Genomic DNA, 19,005 nt, shown 5'->3' with positions numbered 1-19,005 from the left:
AACAAGAGGTTTACCAGATTATGGCTCAGTTGATAGAGAAAATTGGCAAGGTTATATACATTCATGAAATTTTGCAAGTTTGCATATCATAGCAAACATCCCATCAAAACCATGTGTGGCTCCAGTGGAAGGGGAGGGGGTAGAGAGAGGGTGGGTATAGGACGCAAGACATCATTATGGTGACGTTATTTTGTTCCAATTTGAAATGCAGGAGTAACAGCTCGGACCATTCTTTCCATATTCTTATTTTTCCTTATTTTTTTTCTTCTTTTTTCTTTCCTTTGTATCATTTTGTTTTATATTTGAGCAATCACAGGGGCGTTTGCTCCTGCCCCCATGTAACATCGCCCCTGCGCCCAACGGTGTCGTTTTGTGAAAATGATGAATAATTAAAAAAAAAACGGTGGGCAGCCCTTTCTTCCTCACTGAACCCCAAAGCTAAAACTCGATGCCTGGACTAATGGTTTTATTCTATTTACAGTATATACTATAAATATTTTTGTGTCATCATATGGAAGAAAAGTTTTGTTTTTATTCATTGTCTTCAATTTGATAATTGTTATGAAAATGATTCAATATTTCACTGGAGATTACACTTAAAACCCTAAAACGATTTTATGATATCATATCGATGAATCAATGTCACGGTTTGATTTAAATCCTTCATCTTTTACGTTATTACATCCATCAATAATGAAGTTTCTTATCAATAAATTTTATTTCTCTAACACAATTAAGTCTTCCAAATATAATAATCTGTTTATACTAAATAATTTCTTTCTACTTTGTACCTCTTATTATAATATTACTATTTTTTCAACGGCGACAACGAAAAAAATTACGACTATACTACTACTTCTACTACTAGTACTACTACTACTACTACTACTACTACTACTACTACTACTACTACTACTACTACTACTACTCCTTCTACTACTTCTACTTCTACTAGATTCAGATTTTTTTCCAAAAGAACATAAAAAATAATACAAATTATTTTCATACATAATATAACACACATATACAATACGAATCATTGTCATTTTAATTGTATTCAATAACATCAATGATAATCAACATATAAAGATATTTAGAAAATATGGCAAATTTTGTAGACAAATTATGATATACAGATTAGATTTTTTTAAAAGGTATCTGTGGAAATGGGAGATTCACTTCAAAGCAAGGCTTGTATAATGTGAACCTCCCTAAAGAAAGAGAAAGGAGAGAGAGAGAGAGAGAGAGAGAGAGAGAGAGGAAGAGACGCAATAGTTGCTACTTGCCTACGGAGACTTATAACTTAGAGACTACAGAGACAGATAAAAAGAACAAGATAACACACATAACGAGACAAAATCAAATAAGAATTGAAATAAAACGAAATATAAGACAAAAACGGGACGAGAAAAGGGAAAAATAAACATTAATAGAAACAGGACAAATTGCGACCGAAAGAGAGAATAAAACAATATGATATGACAAAAACAAAATAAGTTGTGGTCTGAGAGGAGAAAATAAGGTGGGTAAAAATTAGTTTTGAAAACCTCTGTAGGATTTAAGTAAAAAGGTTGCTAGTATTTACTACTACTACTACTACTACTACTACTACTACTACTACTACTACTACTACTACTACTACTACTACCACTACCACTACCACTACTACTCAGGGACCTGGGAGCTGGTTTGGAAAAAAATAAACGCTACAAAATTAAGGTGATTTTCTACGAATTTCTACATTTCAGCATTTTGCAATCATGACGAATGTTGCATTACATTTACCATGCAGGTCGCCAGGACAGGTCAACTGGCAGAGCTACAGCAACTTTTGAAGGATATGGACCCAGATGACCAGGTCAACTCCGTGTTGGAACACGATGCAAAAAACTACAGTGCACTCCATTACGCAGCCCAAACCGACAACCTCGAGATGGTGAAGCTGTTGGTGCAACATGGGGCAGGTAATGATCCCAGATATTTCGAAGATACGGTGGAAATGGTAGTGGTTGTTGGGGGTGGTAATGATGTTGACGATGATGATGAAATATGATGATGATTGTGCTGGTGCTGGTAGTGACAATGGTGATGGCGGTATTAATGATGATGATGATGATGATGATGTATGTGGTAGTGATGACGATAATCATGGTAGTTGATGGTGGTGTTGGTGGTGAGGATGATGATGATGATTATGATGATGATGGTGGTGGTGGTGCAGTGGTAGTGATGTTGATGATAACGATAATGATGATGATGATGATGATGAAAGTAGTGACGGTGATGGTAGTGACGGTGATGATGGTGGTAGTGATGATGGTGGTGGTCATGGTAATAGCAGTATCAGTGAGCAGTCGTATATATAAGCTGTAGTATAAGAATAGTCAAATTGAATAAACTGCATTTATCATGTTTAAATATAGTCCGTTCATGCAATACTCTTCTCTCTCTCTCCCCCTCTCTCTCTTTCTCTCCTACATTTCTATATCTCCTTATTTCACCATGTTCACATTTTTTATTGTTTCACTGATATAATCTACGGTAATATCGGTAATCTGGTGATCGACATATACGTCTAGATGTCGATGATGTCGGCGAAGCTGATCGTCGGCCTCTTCATTTAGCTGCTGCTGCAAAGAAAGACCAGGCGAAGGTAATGTAACTTGTTCAGAAATTCATAACGCCTCGATTCTGTTTACAATATAATTGATAGATACATATTGCAGTTTGACAACTTGTCATTTACAAAGATGTTCATGAATCATATACGTTTTATGTCAAATAGGTAGGCCTGTCAAAAATATTATATGTGTACAGAGATCATCTTCATCATAATTTATTTCAGCCAGCAATCAGCATTTCCTTCTTATTAAGGTTAATTGACTCTCGAGATACGGTCACCCCTCATTTCAGTTCCTTTTGCTTTGAATATCCACCTGTGAAAATATGAAAGTACAATAAGAATCTAATGCTCATGTTATTTTTTAAATCAGGTCGAAGTTGCAAGAAGGATGTCAAAAATCCCACAGGCCGAGGAAGGCGTTATCAAATTCTTGCTATCGAAAAATGCAGACGTGAATGCCGAAGATAGCAGAGGGCGCACTCCGCTTCATATCGCCACGTTACAAGGCAACACAGAAGCTGTATATCAGCTTCTGTCCAATAGTGACATCGAACTTAATGTAAATATACAAATTCTATCCAGCTTTATTATTTTTCAAACTCAGATAAACCACTGGGTATCAGAGTATTTCGATTACAAAGTCACAGTAATCAATGGAGCTTTACAAATTAAAAATGAAATAAAATGCAGATATACAAATTTGTTAGGGGGAAAATAATTGAGAAAAAGAAGAGAAATGATTAGTAAAAAGAAATATACCATTGCCAAATTAAAATGCGATGTCCATTGATTGCTGCAAAATATGTTTAAATTGTAAATTTTGTCTTTAATAAGGATTTTAAAAGGTATTTTGTGGAATGTGCAACAGCTACATGGCCATCATATTCATTAGATCTATATTCAATCACAAATGAACTTTGAAATCGTGTACTGTAATCATTTGGGGTTGCAATACTTTATATTGTTGCTCGTAACAAATTCCTTCATTATTTTTGTTTATATGAATTAGATTTTCAACATTTTTGCATATACTGTTGGTTAGATAATTGCGTTTTGTTTTGCGTCCCAGGAGATGGAGTTTAAATGCGAGTTTATTCTCGAGTGGACTCGCCCCAACACACCGTATATAGCAACTTCGTTAAACATACTTCTACCATGAATACGATGGATATTGTTTAAGAAAAACAATTAGAAACTGGAATGCATGAAAAGGGGAGTGAAGGAGAACATTTTTGTAACAAAACCTTAACCTATCCTTTCTCTTTTCGTTTCTAGCATGCAGATAATCGCAATACGACTCCACTCTTGTTGGCTTGCCTCCACGGGAAGAGCGACATTGCCGGTCTTCTGATCAACAAAGGGGCCGACCTCACAGTGTATGATGATAATGGTAATACCCCGCTCCACATCTCCTTCAAAGAAGAAAACAAAAGAATAGCTAAGAGAATCATCGAAAAGGGAAAGGAAACTGGTATATTAAAAGACGTAAGTCAAGTTGCAATTTCACCTCTTGTACTTAATAAGAGATTACATTTTTTATACTTCCCAGTATTATGAAATATTTTTAATTTAGATATCTTGAGTATTATTTTTGGCAAACTCTTTCCAAATAGTACTGAGCGGCGCCAGATCGACGTTAAAGTGCTCTATCCCTTGGATAGTGGAACGCATACTGGGTAGCAGCAACTCCTATCTTTTAACGTCTTTACCAACTGAGCAGCAACTCCCATCTTTTAACGCCTTAACCAATTGAGCAGCAACTCCTATCTTTAACGTCTTTACCAACTGAGCAGCAACTCCCATCTTTTAACGTCTTCACCAACTGAGCAGCAACTCACATCTTTAACGTCTTTACCTAACTGAGCTAGCAACTCACATCTTTTAACATACTGAGCCAACACACCGGTTCAATGAAAATACACAAGTTAATCAGATATTCGGATAGTAACTATTTTAGAAATGAAATATCCTCAAGTTATGCTTAGTTTCATATCAGGTAGTTTAGCTCAATATGAAAGTGTTTAATCAACTTTTGTCGCTGGGATTTGTCGAAATCTGACAAAATTTTTCCTTTGTTTTGATTGGCTGAGAAACATAGGTGTCGGACTGTTACCAGAGTAACTGTCAGATGCCAACTCATATGAACTGATCGCCAAATATCAAGTTATTTAGATAAAAACAGTGCTATCAGTTAGAAATGTTTCATGATTGACAAAGGTCCTCCAGAGAATAACAGAGTTATGAATGGTCTGATTTTGTGATGTCATCAGTTGCCATCTATCTAAATTCCTTGAATTTACGGCTCTTTAGTTCTTTAATAGATTTTCGCCTTGCCAAATTAATATCTTCTCAAATATCTTCTTCATTTATTAAACATTGTCATTGAACGTGGCGCGAGGTTTAAATTAACTTTCTCCCATTTTTAAAGTCACCTTTCATCCTCACCTTTCATTCAATTATTGTTTGAAATTATACATCAAGAATTAGTTTTATAATCCTAGCACGGATCGTATTTTTTTTCTTTAGATATTAAGCGAGACGAACAGTGATTGCGTTGCACCGATTCATCTAGCGGTCAGAGGTGGTCACAAAGATTTGGTTCAGTTTTCCCTTGAACACGGTAAGACAGAAATACAAGATATGAATGTCAACACAATGTCATAAATATTAGAAGGCACACTAACTGGTCTGGGGATCTGGAAAAGAGGTTCTTCTCCGAAGATAACTTTTAAAAATGGATGAAATGAAAGGTAAATCCACTCTATGAAAGGAAATAAATAAATAAATAAAATGAATAAGTACATAATTAAGTATTATATTATGTAGATGAATGACAAAATAAAAATAGATATAGTGACCAGAAAAAGGACAATTAATGATTGCATTAGCATAATGATACACACCATTTCATTTGAATTTCTTCTCTTGGAATGCATTATTCATGATCAGTGTTAAAGGCTGATAAGACAGATGGAAAAGACGAAAAAGACAACGACAGCGACGATGATGACGAGGAAGATGTGATCAACTACGGAGGCGGGGAGAATGACGACACACCCCTTCACGAGGCTTGCTTTGCGGGACATTTGGACATGGCAAAGCTGCTACTGGAAAAGGGCGCCAAAGTCAACCTCACGAATTGGAACAGCGAAACGCCTCTTCATCACGCCTGCATAGAAAACCACCAGCTAGTGGCGGAGTACCTAGTAGAAAAGTGAGATGTGATTTCATTTTAAAATTTCAAATTAATTCATGCAATTATTTTCATCATTCCTCTCTAGAGTTAGAGAAGGCGAGGAGGGAAATAAAGAAAAAGACACTGTCAATAAATATAATAATGAATCGAATAATCATAAGACATGCGACAAACTTTTATGAATACATTGATGAAAGTACGTAGGCCTAGTGGTATGAAAATGAATATTAACAGTTTTCTCCAATGGGGGGGGGGGCGGAAAAATATTTTCATACATGTTTTTCCCCATCGGCCCATTAATAGCTGATATTTGTTGTTTTTAAAGGGGTAGTCCTGACTAAAGACTAACGGGTTTATTAACGTCTTAACATTACAAACAAGCTAAATAAGATATATTTCATAAGGCCAAATAAGATCATGCGAGAGCGAAGCGCGTGCTAAAATTTTAGGGGTATTTCATGTATTCTAACCTGAAAATTGAATATTTTGAGCAGTTTCTGTAAGCATTGGCTGGACGAATATCTAATTAAACAAATGATGAGAGCACGAAGCGCGAGCTGAACATTCTTAATATTCCGACCAAAAAAATAAACATTCTTTTGGTAATCATGAACAGGATGGGTATTTTACTGAACATCTATTGCGAGCACGAAGCGCGAGCATAAAATTGGACATTCTAAGCACTTTTGTAACCATGATCAGGATGGGTATCTTTCGAGACAATTGATGAGAGCTGAAATAAGTTTGATATTCTAAGCCCTTTTGGTAATTATGAACATGTTGGGTATCTAACTACGCATTTGATGCGATTGCAAAGCGCAAGCTAAAATTATTAATATTTTTATCTAAAAGTTGGTAATTCTAAGCACTATTCATAATCATGAACAAGATGTGTATCTAGCTAACTTTTTCGATATTGTAAATACAACGCACAGGAGCTGAAAATATTTGATATACTGACCTAAAATGGGGATTTTCTAAGGACTGTTTGATGGAATTTATTAAGAGGATAAGCCTATACCTATCCCACTAATCATATAATGTGAGCGCGTAGCGCAAGCTGAAATTTTGTTACATATTGTTTTGTAACCATGAACAGGATATTGACTTCAAATCGGAATAATTTCAGCCCCATGTTCTTGAGAAGATTATTATCTCTTTGAACCAGCAATTTTTATCTTATATAATGACCTGAAAGTTTTTATATTTTCCATCCTCTCCCCCTCTATTTTTCTCCTTTTCCCTCCGTTTTCCTTCTTCCCCCTTTTTGGGCCGCCATTAGGGGGGGGGGCCTCGGGCCCCCACCCGGATCAGCCTTTGATATCAATACAAATATAACGAATTAATAGGATGAATTAAGGGAATACAAACTGAAGAAAGTTATTTGATTCGTCATGACGATTATACGTACATATTTTTTTTTTTACGAAACTGTATACTTAATTGGCCGCTTTTTCTTGTTTTATTTTCTGCTAGACATTAATATATATTTTTAAAATGATATTTGAACACGGTGTACAGTGGTGCTGATTTGAACTCCAAGGACGACGAAGATCTAAAACCGCTTCAGGTTGCAGCCAACCATAGCAGTTTCGACACCATCATAGGTGTTCTTGATCGTAATCGTAATCTGAACACTACTGCTGCGAGTGACGATCAGGACGCTGCATCGGAGCTCCTCAAATGGGCTGCTGCTGAAAACAAAGCAAACACATTACAGGTGAGCATGTACCATGGGCGGTGTCTGGATATTTTTATAAGAGGATGGGAGGGGGGGGGGGAATGCGACCTAAATGTGACGTAACATTTTTTCTCAATTAATTGATAAGGTTACATTGCTCAGAGAACTCCTTTGTATAATCTTCTTTCTTTATATCAATAATTATTTTTTCCAAATTTTTTTCCTGCTCCTTGTTTTACTACTTAAATTTTCATTTCATTGTCATCATCTTTATTTTACAAGTCAATCAAAATGCACTGATAAAACAACATTAATACAAAATAAAATGTCAATGACAATGTACATAATGATGTAGCAGCTCGTCACAGAATATAATAAATAGAGATATAACAAAATGAACTAAACATCACAGGAGAACAAAATACAATCTTGTTTAAAATCCAAGGCTTGTGAGGCACACCTAAAAAGACGTAAATAGCCATGCATAGTGTTGTGTAGTATAAATAAAGTATTATCATCTTTGTTCTTTTTTTATATATATTCAGCTTCTTTTGCACCACGGGTCTAAGATCCATGGTGTCAATGATGACGAGATCGCTGAACTAATTTTTGACGCCGCCAAAAAGGGACACACAGAGTAAGTGACATTTTCTTTTTGATTTTTTTTTCTAAAGAACACACGTTTGTACTCATGTTATGTCTTTATGATTTTTATTGATTTCATAATTATAATTATGATAAAAGGAGCAACGAAAATGAATGTCGTGCTCATGGGCATAAGTGCAGTGCTGCATTAGTTCGAATCCCATCTCTCTCGTTCTTGGCAGTCGAATTAGGTCACGTATGAAAACGAATATTGTCATTTTTATCATCATTACCCTTTCATGAAACTGAAAGGGATGAAGATTTATTAGTAGGTTGTATGGGCTATATATACTATTTATATAGGTAGAATTATTATCTGGACCACTATCGTTTAATACACATTGATGGAACCTTATTAGAAATTAGAATATCCTAAGCAAGTATTTTCTAATGTTTTCCTCACCGGGAAGAAATCCGTTCGATACTTTATTTTCATAATAGTTAAATACCCTTAACTCGTTTGGTTATCTTAGACATGTACGAGTGCTACAACTTAGCCTATACAACCTACTAATAAATCTTCATCCCTTTCAGTTTCATGAAAGGATAATGATGAAAACTAGTCTGTTTGAACTAAATATATAGTATATCACCCTTGTTTGCAGCTGCATAAGTTTACAGACAGTAGGGTTTGTAGTATTTTATGTTGTTTGGGGGAGTCTATGATACAATCAATATCCATGTCTTTTCATTTTTTTAGGACAGTGGCAACATTGATTCGATGGAAGAGGAATGATGTTGTTAGTAAGTGTGATGAAATTGGTAATTCCCCGCTCCACTACGCCTCCGAGGCTGGTCATGATATCACAGTCCAAGAGCTCATAAAGGCTAAGGCTGACGTCAACGATTGGTGAGAGCAACCAAGATAGAATTTATGTTGCCAAAAAATATAAAGATAAAATAATTCATTTTCGAATCTAATTTCAAATGTTTTGCTTTGTCATAAATTGAAAAAGGCACTCACTTTCACTTCAGGCAAAATGAGGATAAGGGGGTGGAGAACGGACAATTGGGAAATTTTATTTCCAAGGGATTAATCTTTAAATACACATTTTGATGTTGTTATTGTTGATGTTCAATTTAAAACGTATTTATCAAAACGGCCACGCATTGCAACCCAAAGCCTGAATTAAATGGAGTTTACAGTTGCAATAATTGGAATGTAAATTTTATGTTTTTTTCTTTTTAATTTTTTCCCTTTCTCCCTTTTTATTGATTGTTATTATGAAGCAACTATGACGACGCACAGGAGCGTACTCCTTTACACCTTGCTGCAGCTAATGGGTGGATACGGACAGCCAAACAACTATTGAGGGCCAAGGCACGGGTCAATGAAAAGGATATGTACGAGGTAGGCTTTCCCCGAGTAGGATTTTATATCATCTTGGTAATCAACCAAGCACTGAAAAGTCTGTATAGGCCTATAAGTTGTTCTTGGCAAGTCGAATAATTGCCAAAGTCGGAGAAATCCTATACAACGATTTAGAGCGCGTGCATGATTTGCATCCTCTTAGGTCAAATTTCGCCTATATTTGTCGAAAAAAAAACTATGTGGGCCAAAGAGATTAGACGTGGATAGATTAATCTGATTGTGCGTATTTGAGGAAAAATCCAATTCACCATTATTCAAGAATTTGTCAGGAATATTTTAAATAAGAACTCTCGGAACGTGATTTTAATAAGATATTAGTTTCCTTGACCCAAGAAAACCATTCCGATTCCATCACCCCTTTATTACTTAGTAAAGGTTTTTGCAAGGAATTTGAATAACATGGTTATACTGACCTAGCAGCAACAGAGGATTGCATAATGGGGTCCTTTATGTACTGTGTAGCGTGAGTTTACTGGCAGAGATTGTGTCCGGATGTATTCTGTTCGTATCACTAGCGTACCTACGGGGGGGGGGGGCAGAGGGGGCAGACTGCCCCCTGACGAGTCTTGAAGACCTTTTTGCTTGTCAAATTTTTTGGCTGACGAGATCCTTTATTTGTGGTTGTATAACCTTTTTTTTTTTTTTTTGCTTGCCAAACTTCTTGGCGGACGAATTTGCCCCGCCTGTGGAAAATCCTAAGTACGCCTCTGGTTCGTATCTCATTATTCAAAGATGAAATTCGTCCTGTTTCATCTGTTTTCTAGATTACACCACTACATCTAGCATGCAAGAACGGTCATATCGATATGGTAAAGCTCCTTGTTTATGAGGCTGAAGCTGACATTGTACTACGTGATAAGGATGGCCTCAACTGCCTTGACTATGCGATCGACAATGGACATAAGTAAGAACAAGGAATGATTTTATCGTTTGATAACATTCTTGAAATCGAGAGTTCATATCGTTTCTGTCATTCCATGCACTGGGTGTGCCAGAATAAAAACAAAACAAAACGGAAAAATGTCGATGGTTTATCACAAATTATATAATTGATAATTGTAAAACTTTTCTTCTTTCATCTTGTTCAACTCACATGAAACATACATTTTATGCATGACCATGAAAATCATTTGGCGGACGGTATCTGGAATTTAAATAAAAAAATACATGTCTCAAAAGTTTCATCCCTGTTCGTTGATATCTCAATAAAGAATAACCAAGGTATAACAAAGACCTTCCGTTTCTTTGAAATGATGCATGAATCTCCAGCATAACTTAATTCAACTTTCACTTTAATTTTACAGGCAAGCTGTCAAAACTAAATCAACCCTCAGTCTTTTTTTTTTTACAATTAGCTGTGCTAACATGCAGGTACTTTGTTGACTATGCTTGCTACAGTATAGGACTCTGACGCTGCACAGTGGCTGCCAGGCCCACGATCAATTGGGCAAAATTACTTTCGGAGCATTTATATTTCGAACAATAAATATGGATTTTTCATATTCTGTTTACTGAAATCAAGGAAATTTATACAAACCCGAATTCATAATTTGGTTTCTCTTCTATTTATACCCTCCGTTTAAAACCATTATTGATTCTACTTCTTATTAGGAACATCGCCAATTTGATATTAAGTCATGATAAATGGCGGGAAGTAATGTCTGTGTCTAGCCTTGATGATGATACGTACGAGAAGACTACACCGATGAGAAAACTCATCAAAAATATGCCTGGTAAGTCAACACTGAAGTATGTTTTCATCTCTTGAGAAATGGGGATACTGATACACGGCCTTGCTGAAAATCAGCTTCTAGCTGAAAGCAGGCTTTTTAACCGTGATTAAATAAATAAAATACAAATACAAAATACTGATAGTACATGCGGTTATAACGAAGGATGTGATCTGATGAGGGCATGGAACCTTGGACCTTGAAGTTAAAGAAATATTCTCCCCCAAATCGCCGAAGGTGTCCTGGTGGGTTAAACAAATTTTCATCTTTCACAATCAAAATTTGTTTTATTTGAGTTCTACTAATTTTCTAATCTTTACGGTGTCCTGTGGCCCGTTTCATAAAACTTGTCACAATAACAAATTTGAAATAACAGGTACAAGCTATAGCCATACCCTCCTATTTGATTGGCTGATGGTAAATTTGTTATAGGATTATTAGTACACAAGTCTTGATGAAAGGGAACCCAGGTGGGTGTTTCTAAACGCTGTCCGTATAACATGTATTATATTTTCAATTTGTTGTCCGACACCTTTCTTTGGGTTTGATCGTTTGCGAGGCACAAATGTCTGCTTTTTACGGTGGTAATTTTTGGATGAAAAAAAAAAGATCAGATAAAAGCATCCCAAAAGTCGTTTAATCAGTTCTTGAAACGCCCTCATGCGAACCCATTAATTAGGTTAGCGAATCAGCAAAAAGTATCTCCACTTTTTTAAAAGCACTTCAACATCCGCAAGACCACTAGGCGTAGGTAGGCTACGTTTATGGGATAAGTCAGCCTACCGTGTAAGTCAAACTAATTTCAATTACAAAGTTGTCTTTCTAATCCAAGTCGCATCGTATATTTATTTTTGATGGGGGGAGGGGGAAAGAACTCTGCCATTTGACGGCTGAACAAATTCATATTTCTTTCTTTCTCCAGATGTTGCCGAACGAGTCATGGATAAGTGTGTGAAGGTATCCCCCGATGCAGGACCAACAGACAGTACCTTCTGGGTTGAGTTTGACTATGAATTTCTTGAGGATTCCTTCTCCCACTGGGATAGGCCCAGAGATTCTGATGGTAGGTAATGCGTGGTAATCTTCCGTTTAAAACTCTAAAAAGAACCGTTGGTCTGATTTCCATAGGTGTAACCCCAAAGTCCTTTTTAGAACTTGTACATGGTACAACCGAAGACCTCTTTACCGTCCTCAACTTTCCTCAACTATTCAACAACAAACCAGCTAAAATTAAAAAAAGGGGTAAATTAAGTTCAAGAAACTAAGACCTGTGACGTAATCACTTTCCTTGTGTACATAGACCAGAGTAGAAATTTATGAAACAAATAGTGATTTTCACAGTCTATTTTATAAGCTACTGAAATCCATCCGATCGATTGGCTTAGAACAAATTAGTCAGTGATTGGCTTAGAAGAAATTAGTAGGTGAAAATCACTGACTGTTAACTTCATGGAGTACTTTCCTGATAGTGATATTGCTGTCCTTAGGGAGTCGTTTTCTAACGATTCGTATTGTGGTTGATAATAGATTTAAGATGCGTAAAGTCAGTAAAAGTAACTTTCGCATTCATTAATAAAGATGAGAATGATGATGACGACGACGATGATGATGACGATGAAGAGCAGGAGGATAAAGATTTAAAAGATGACGATGATGACAACGATGGCGAAGATGATATGAAGGAAACTTCATTCAGCAACAAATTAAACGGAAAACCTGCGTCGGAGAGTGACATACATGTAACGGTGAAAGAAAATACTGACAAATCTAAGTCTAAGAAGATCCATGATCCTCCAGCGGCACCATCCGGTGACCAGTACGATGATCTTGGACATTTGATGAAGAGCGCGAGACCGTATACAACCAGTTCAAAAGACATAGCTGCTAACCATCCTCTTAACATCATGGTAAGTGTAATCACTCCATCTGCTTGTTCTATAATATTAACCATCACCCCCGAAATTATAAGGCAGATTTTAATCCTCTAACTTATCCATCTTGGCGTTTTTTCCGCCCAGTTTCGAAATCTGCACATGGAATAGTGTCGAGACAGCTGAATTGGTATACCACGTCACTTCCGCTAATCCTTACCAATTGACAGTAGTAATTTTTTCTCATTTTGTACTTCATGGTAAGAGGAATGTTTCTTTTGCTAGAAATTGAATAATTCGATTTGCTTATCGTCAGCACCTGAAAGATAAAATTCACAAACATCAAACGTTCTGAAGTAACAGCAGTCCCTGATTCTACATTGGGGAAATGCATCCATATTCACCATACTTTACTTTCTTAATAATTGTCTTTAGCTTGTATATATTATGTTGTAGCCCCATCCAAGAAATGTTAAAGATAGTAGTTTCCTTCAGTTTCTTACTCATTTGAGGTCCATGGAGCCATGCAAATATCCAGGTAGGTGTTTTACAAAGCTGTTCGTAAGTTTCGAGTGTCTTTGCGAACGACTGGTGAACTGTTATTGGGCGCTTTTTGAACATCACTGACTTCACCAGTCATTCGTAAAGTTGCCTGTCTTGTAACTTACGAACAGCTTTATGAAACACCCATCTGTAAAGCATACCCCAACAAATATCCTTTTGCGATCAGCATCATTAAACACCAAACAATGCATTTCCGCACTTTTCAGGTGACTTCTGAGCGTGCAGATCTCTTGGGCCATCCCCTGGTGTCCAGTCTCCTCAGTCATAAGTGGAGCCGCGTCGGACAGTATTTCTTCTTGTCCTCTCTTGCTTTCTACCTCCTCTTTGTCGCTATGCTGACTGGTTACGTCATTGTAGTCCCACCTAGCTACTACGTGCGATTCGCAAATCAGAGTGCAGGGGTGTCTTGGTTCGTCAATGGTGAACAACGATGGATTGGAGGCTTCCACGAAGCAACGCTTTTCTTCTTTGGTCGAATCGGCGACTGGATCATACTAATCTTATCATTGATCAACTTGCTTCGAGAGGTAAAGCTTAGAATTAACTAAAAATGAAAAATTTTGAATCGAATTCCCCGTCCAATGCGAGGATATCAGTCTTTCTAGCTAGAGTCCAGCTCATAGATGTGTAATAAAATACTCAAAACTACAGAATGTCACCCTTGATCGCATTGGGATTTCCTTGTACCGAGCATTGTATAATATAAATGCCATTAATGGAGTCAAATGAGATTTCAAGAACAGGAACGAACATGGTTTGTAATGCCATAAATTCTTTTCTTAAAATAAACCCACAAAGTCCTTATAGCTTTGAACATTATTCTATATTGTATTTTCAATTTATAGGTATTCCAGTTAGCTGTGCAGAGAAGATCTTACTTCAGCTTAGGAAACCTAATCGAGTGGTCTCTTTACATCCTTGCCATTCTCCTCGTCCTGCCCCTAAGTGATGTCCAGTACTTCATGGGGGTTAGCATACGATTGGTAAGATCTTAGTGGTGTCCAGTACTTCATGGGGGTTAGCATACGAGTGGTAAGATCTTAGTGGTGTCCAGTACTTCATGGAGGTTAGCATACGATTGGTAAGATCTTAGTGGTGTCCAGTACTTCATGGGGGTTAGCATACGATTGGTAAGATCTTAGTGGTATCCAGTACTGCATGGAGGTTAGCATACGAGTGGTAAGATCTTAGTGGTGTCCAGTACTTCATGGGGGTTAGCATACGAGTGGTAAGATCTTAGTGGTGTCCAGTACTTCATGGGGGTTAGCATACGAGTGGTAAGATCTTAGTGGTGTCCAGTACTTCATGGGGGTTAGCATGCGATTGGTAAGATCTTAGTGGTGTCCAGTACTTCATGGGGGTTAGCATACGATTGGTAAGATCTTAGTGGTGTCCAGTACTTCATGGGGGTTAGCATACGATTGGTAAGATCTTAGTGGTGTCCGGTACTTCATGGGGGTTAGCATACGATTGGTAAGATCTTAGTGGTGTCCAGTACTTCATGGAGGTTAGCATACGATTGGTAAGATCTTAGCGGTGTCCAGTACTTCATGGGGGTTAGCATACGATTGGTAAGATCTTAGCGGTGTCCGGTACTTCATGGGGGTTAGCATACGAGTGGTAAGATCTTAGTGGTGTCCGGTACTTCATGGGGGTTAGCATACGATTGGTAAGATCTTAGTGGTGTCCAGTACTTCATGGGGGTTAGCATACGATTGGTAAGATCTTAGTGGTGTCCAGTACTTCATGGGGGTAAGCATACGATTGGTAAGATCTTAGTGGTGTCCAGTACTTCATGGGGGTTAACATACGATTGGTAAGATCTTAGTGGTGTCCAGTACTTCATGGAGGTTAGCATATGATTGGTAAGATCTTAGCGGTGTCCAGTACTTCATGGGGGTTAGCATACGATTGGTAAGATCTTAGCGGTGTCCAGTACTTCATGGGGGTTAGCATACGATTGGTAAGATCTTAGTGGTGTCCAGTACTTCATGGGGGTTAGCATACGATTGGTAAGATCTTAGTGGTGTCCAGTACTTCATGGAGGTTAGCATACGATTGGTAAGATCTTAGTGGTGTACATTACTTCATGGGGGTTAGCATACGAGTGGTAAGATCTTAGTGGTGTCCATTACTTCATGGAGGTTAGCATACGATTGGTAAGATCTTAGTGGTGTCCATTACTTCATGGGGTTAGCATACGATTGGTAAGATCTTAGTGGTGCCCAGTACTTCATGGGGGTTAGCATACGATTGGTTAGATCTTTAGTGGTGTCCAGTACTTCATGGGGGTTAGCATACGATTGGTAAGATCTTAGTGGTGTCCAGTACTTCATGGGGGTTAGCATACGATTGGTAAGATCTAAGTGGTGTCCATTACTTCATGGGGGTTAGCATACGATTGGTAAGATCTTAGTGGTGTCCAGTACTTCATGGGGGTAAGCATACGATTGGTAAGATCTTAGTGGTGTCCAGTACTTCATGGGGGTTAGCATACGATTGGTAAGATCGTTAGCATACGAGTGGTAAGATCTTTTACATTTTCTTAGTGGTGTCCAGTACTTCATGGGGGTTAGCATACGATTGGTAAGATCTTAGTGGTGTCCAGTACTTCATGGGGGTTAGCATACGAGTGGTAAGATATTAGTGGTGTCCAGTGCTTCATGGGGGTTAGCATACGATTGGTAAGATCTTAGCGGTGTCCAGTACTTCATGGGGGTTAGCATACGAGTGGTAAGATCTTAGTGGTGTCCAGTACTTCATGGGGGTTAGCATACGAGTGGTAAGATCTTAGTGGTGTCCAGTACTTCATGGGGGTTAGCATACGATTGGTAAGATCTTAGTGGTGTCCAGTACTTCATGGGGGTTAGCATACGATTGGTAAGATCTTAGTGGTGTCCAGTACTTCATGGGGGTCAACATACGATTGGTAAGATCTTAGTGGTGTCCAGTACTTCATGGGGGTTAACATACGATTGGTAAGATCTTAGTGGTGTCCATTACTTCATGGGGGTTAGCATACGAGTGGTAAGATCTTAGTGGTGTCCAGTACTTCATGGAGGTTAGCATACGATTGGTAAGATCTTAGTGGTTTCCATTACTTCATGGGGGTTAGCATACGATTGGTAAGATATTAGTGGTGCCCAGTACTTCATGGGGGTTAGCATACGATTGGTAAGATCTTAGTGGTGTCCAGTACTTCATGGGGGTAAGCATACGATTGGTAAGATCTTAGTGGTGTCCAGTACTTCATGGGGGTTAGCATACAATTGGTAAAATCTTAGTGGTGTCCATTACTTCATGGGGGTTAGCATACGATTGGTAAGATCTTAGTGGTGTCCAGTACTTCATGGAGGTTAGCATACGATTGGTAAGATCTTAGTGGTGTCCATTACTTCATGGGGGTTAGCATACGATTGGTAAGATCTTAGTGGTGTCCAGTACTTCATGGAGGTTAGCATACGATTGGTAAGATCTTAGTGGTGTCCAGTACTTCATGGAGGTTAGCATACGATTGGTAAGATCTTAGTGGTGTCCAGTACTTCATGGAGGTTAGCATACGATTGGTAAGATCTTAGTGGTGTCCAGTACTTCATGGAGGTTAGCATACGATTGGTAAGATCTTAGTGGTGTCCAGTACTTCATGGAGGTTAGCATACGATTGGTAAGATCTTAGTGGTGTCCAGTACTTCATGGGGGTTAGCATACGATTGGTAAGATCGTTAGCATACGAGTGGTAAGATCTTTTACATTTTCTCAGTGGTGTACATTATGTACCTCATGGGGGTTGGCATACGATTAGTAAGATCTGTTACAGTTCATCATTGATGTCGAGTACTTCACGAGGGTTAACTTACTATTGGTAAGAAATTGTCCAGTTTCTTAGTGGTGTCTAGTACTTCATGGAGGTTAGCATACGAGTGGTAAGATCTTAGTGGTGTCCAGTACTTCATGGAGGTTAGCATACGATTGGTAAGATCTTAGTGGTGTCCAGTACTTCATGGAGGTTAGCATACGATTGGTAAGATCTTAGTGGTGTCCAGTACTTCATGGAGGTTAGCATACGATTGGTAAGATCTTAGTGGTGTCCAGTACTTCATGGAGGTTAGCATACGATTGGTAAGATCTTAGTGGTGTCCAGTACTTCATGGAGGTTAGCATACGATTGGTAAGAAATTGTCCAGTTTCTTAGTGGTGTCCAGTACTTCATGGAGGTTAGCATACGAGTGGTAAGATCTTAGTGGTGTCCAGTACTTCACGAGGGTTAACATACTATTGGTAAGAAATTGTCCAGTTTCTTAGTGGTGTCTAGTACTTCATTTGAGTAGCATAAGATCTTGTGAAGTTTTTTGGTGGTGTCCAGTACTCCATGGGGGTTAGCATACAATTTGTAAGATCTTTTACAGTTTTTTAGTAAGATCGTAGTTCTTAGTGGCGTCTAGTACCTCATCATATGAGTAGCATACGATTTGTAAAATCTCGTCCAGCTTCTTATTGGTATCCTTAGGCCTACTTCATAGGGGTCAGCATACGATTTGTAAGTTCTCGCACAGCCATTTCTTAGCGCTTTCAGTACATGGGGGTAACATGAAACCATTTAAGGTTATTAACTTCGTATATCTTCCTGATAGGGTTGGCAGTGGCAGTGCGGTGCTGTGGCGGTCTTTCTCGCATGGATCAACCTTATTCTCTTCATCCGTCGTTTCTCGGGACTAGGCATATACGTCATCATGTTCATAGGTAAATTATGTAGAAATAAAATTTGCTTTTCGAAGATATTACCAAAAAAAGTTTCCATATTTTATGATATTTTAATAACCCAATATTTTAAGGGGGACTGCATGGATTGGATCGTTTCTTGAATACTGATACGATACACACTTTTAGCAAATTAAGTTTTAGGCCATTTCTCTGATCCAAGCCAAGAACTTCGATGTTCGCTGAATACAATTTGGAATTTACACAGCAAGGGCCATGGGTGGTGTTGTAGTTTGAAGCAGTACAAGTCACTTACATTAGGAGAGACACTAAAAAAACTTTGAAATATTGTATGTGTGATGTTGAATAAAATAGCCAAGCTTAGTCACAAATTAACCCGATGTGGTCTACATTGCAGATATTCTTCGGACATTCATGAAGTTCGTCCTTATACTCATCCTCTTTGTGGTCGCCTTTGCTTTGGCTTTCTACACCCTCCTCATGAATCAGGTAAACCTTCCTTTTTTATTCATGGCCATACACTACATATTTCCTCAAATTACTCTACTTCAGTATAGCAGTGAAAGCATATTCCGATCGATGCTCACAATGATGAGCAAACCAA

General features: G+C 38.0%; 1 protein-coding gene across 1 annotated transcript in view; it reads left to right on the top strand.

Moving 5' to 3' along the window:
- LOC129272398 (transient receptor potential cation channel subfamily A member 1 homolog) overlaps nt 1-19,005 on the top strand; it is a 30,210-nt gene that overhangs the window by 1,764 nt on the left and 9,441 nt on the right. Inside the window, exons 2-19 of the mRNA XM_064107634.1 lie at nt 1,793-1,964; nt 2,580-2,653; nt 2,994-3,182; nt 3,899-4,108; nt 5,150-5,243; nt 5,573-5,837; nt 7,341-7,539; nt 8,046-8,137; nt 8,846-8,995; nt 9,376-9,496; nt 10,282-10,421; nt 11,129-11,250; nt 12,170-12,310; nt 12,826-13,154; nt 13,889-14,209; nt 14,528-14,665; nt 18,314-18,422; nt 18,799-18,890. Of these exons, the coding sequence (XP_063963704.1) occupies nt 1,793-1,964; nt 2,580-2,653; nt 2,994-3,182; nt 3,899-4,108; nt 5,150-5,243; nt 5,573-5,837; nt 7,341-7,539; nt 8,046-8,137; nt 8,846-8,995; nt 9,376-9,496; nt 10,282-10,421; nt 11,129-11,250; nt 12,170-12,310; nt 12,826-13,154; nt 13,889-14,209; nt 14,528-14,665; nt 18,314-18,422; nt 18,799-18,890 (2,958 nt within the window). The remainder of the gene's footprint in view (nt 1-1,792; nt 1,965-2,579; nt 2,654-2,993; nt 3,183-3,898; nt 4,109-5,149; nt 5,244-5,572; nt 5,838-7,340; nt 7,540-8,045; nt 8,138-8,845; nt 8,996-9,375; nt 9,497-10,281; nt 10,422-11,128; nt 11,251-12,169; nt 12,311-12,825; nt 13,155-13,888; nt 14,210-14,527; nt 14,666-18,313; nt 18,423-18,798; nt 18,891-19,005) is intronic.

Source organism: Lytechinus pictus, chromosome 12 (assembly GCF_037042905.1).
Source record: "Lytechinus pictus isolate F3 Inbred chromosome 12, Lp3.0, whole genome shotgun sequence".
NCBI classification, from domain to species: domain Eukaryota; kingdom Metazoa; phylum Echinodermata; class Echinoidea; order Temnopleuroida; family Toxopneustidae; genus Lytechinus; species Lytechinus pictus.
The sequence above is the reverse complement of the archived record's forward strand: the minus strand, read 5'-3'. Positions and strand labels throughout refer to the sequence as shown.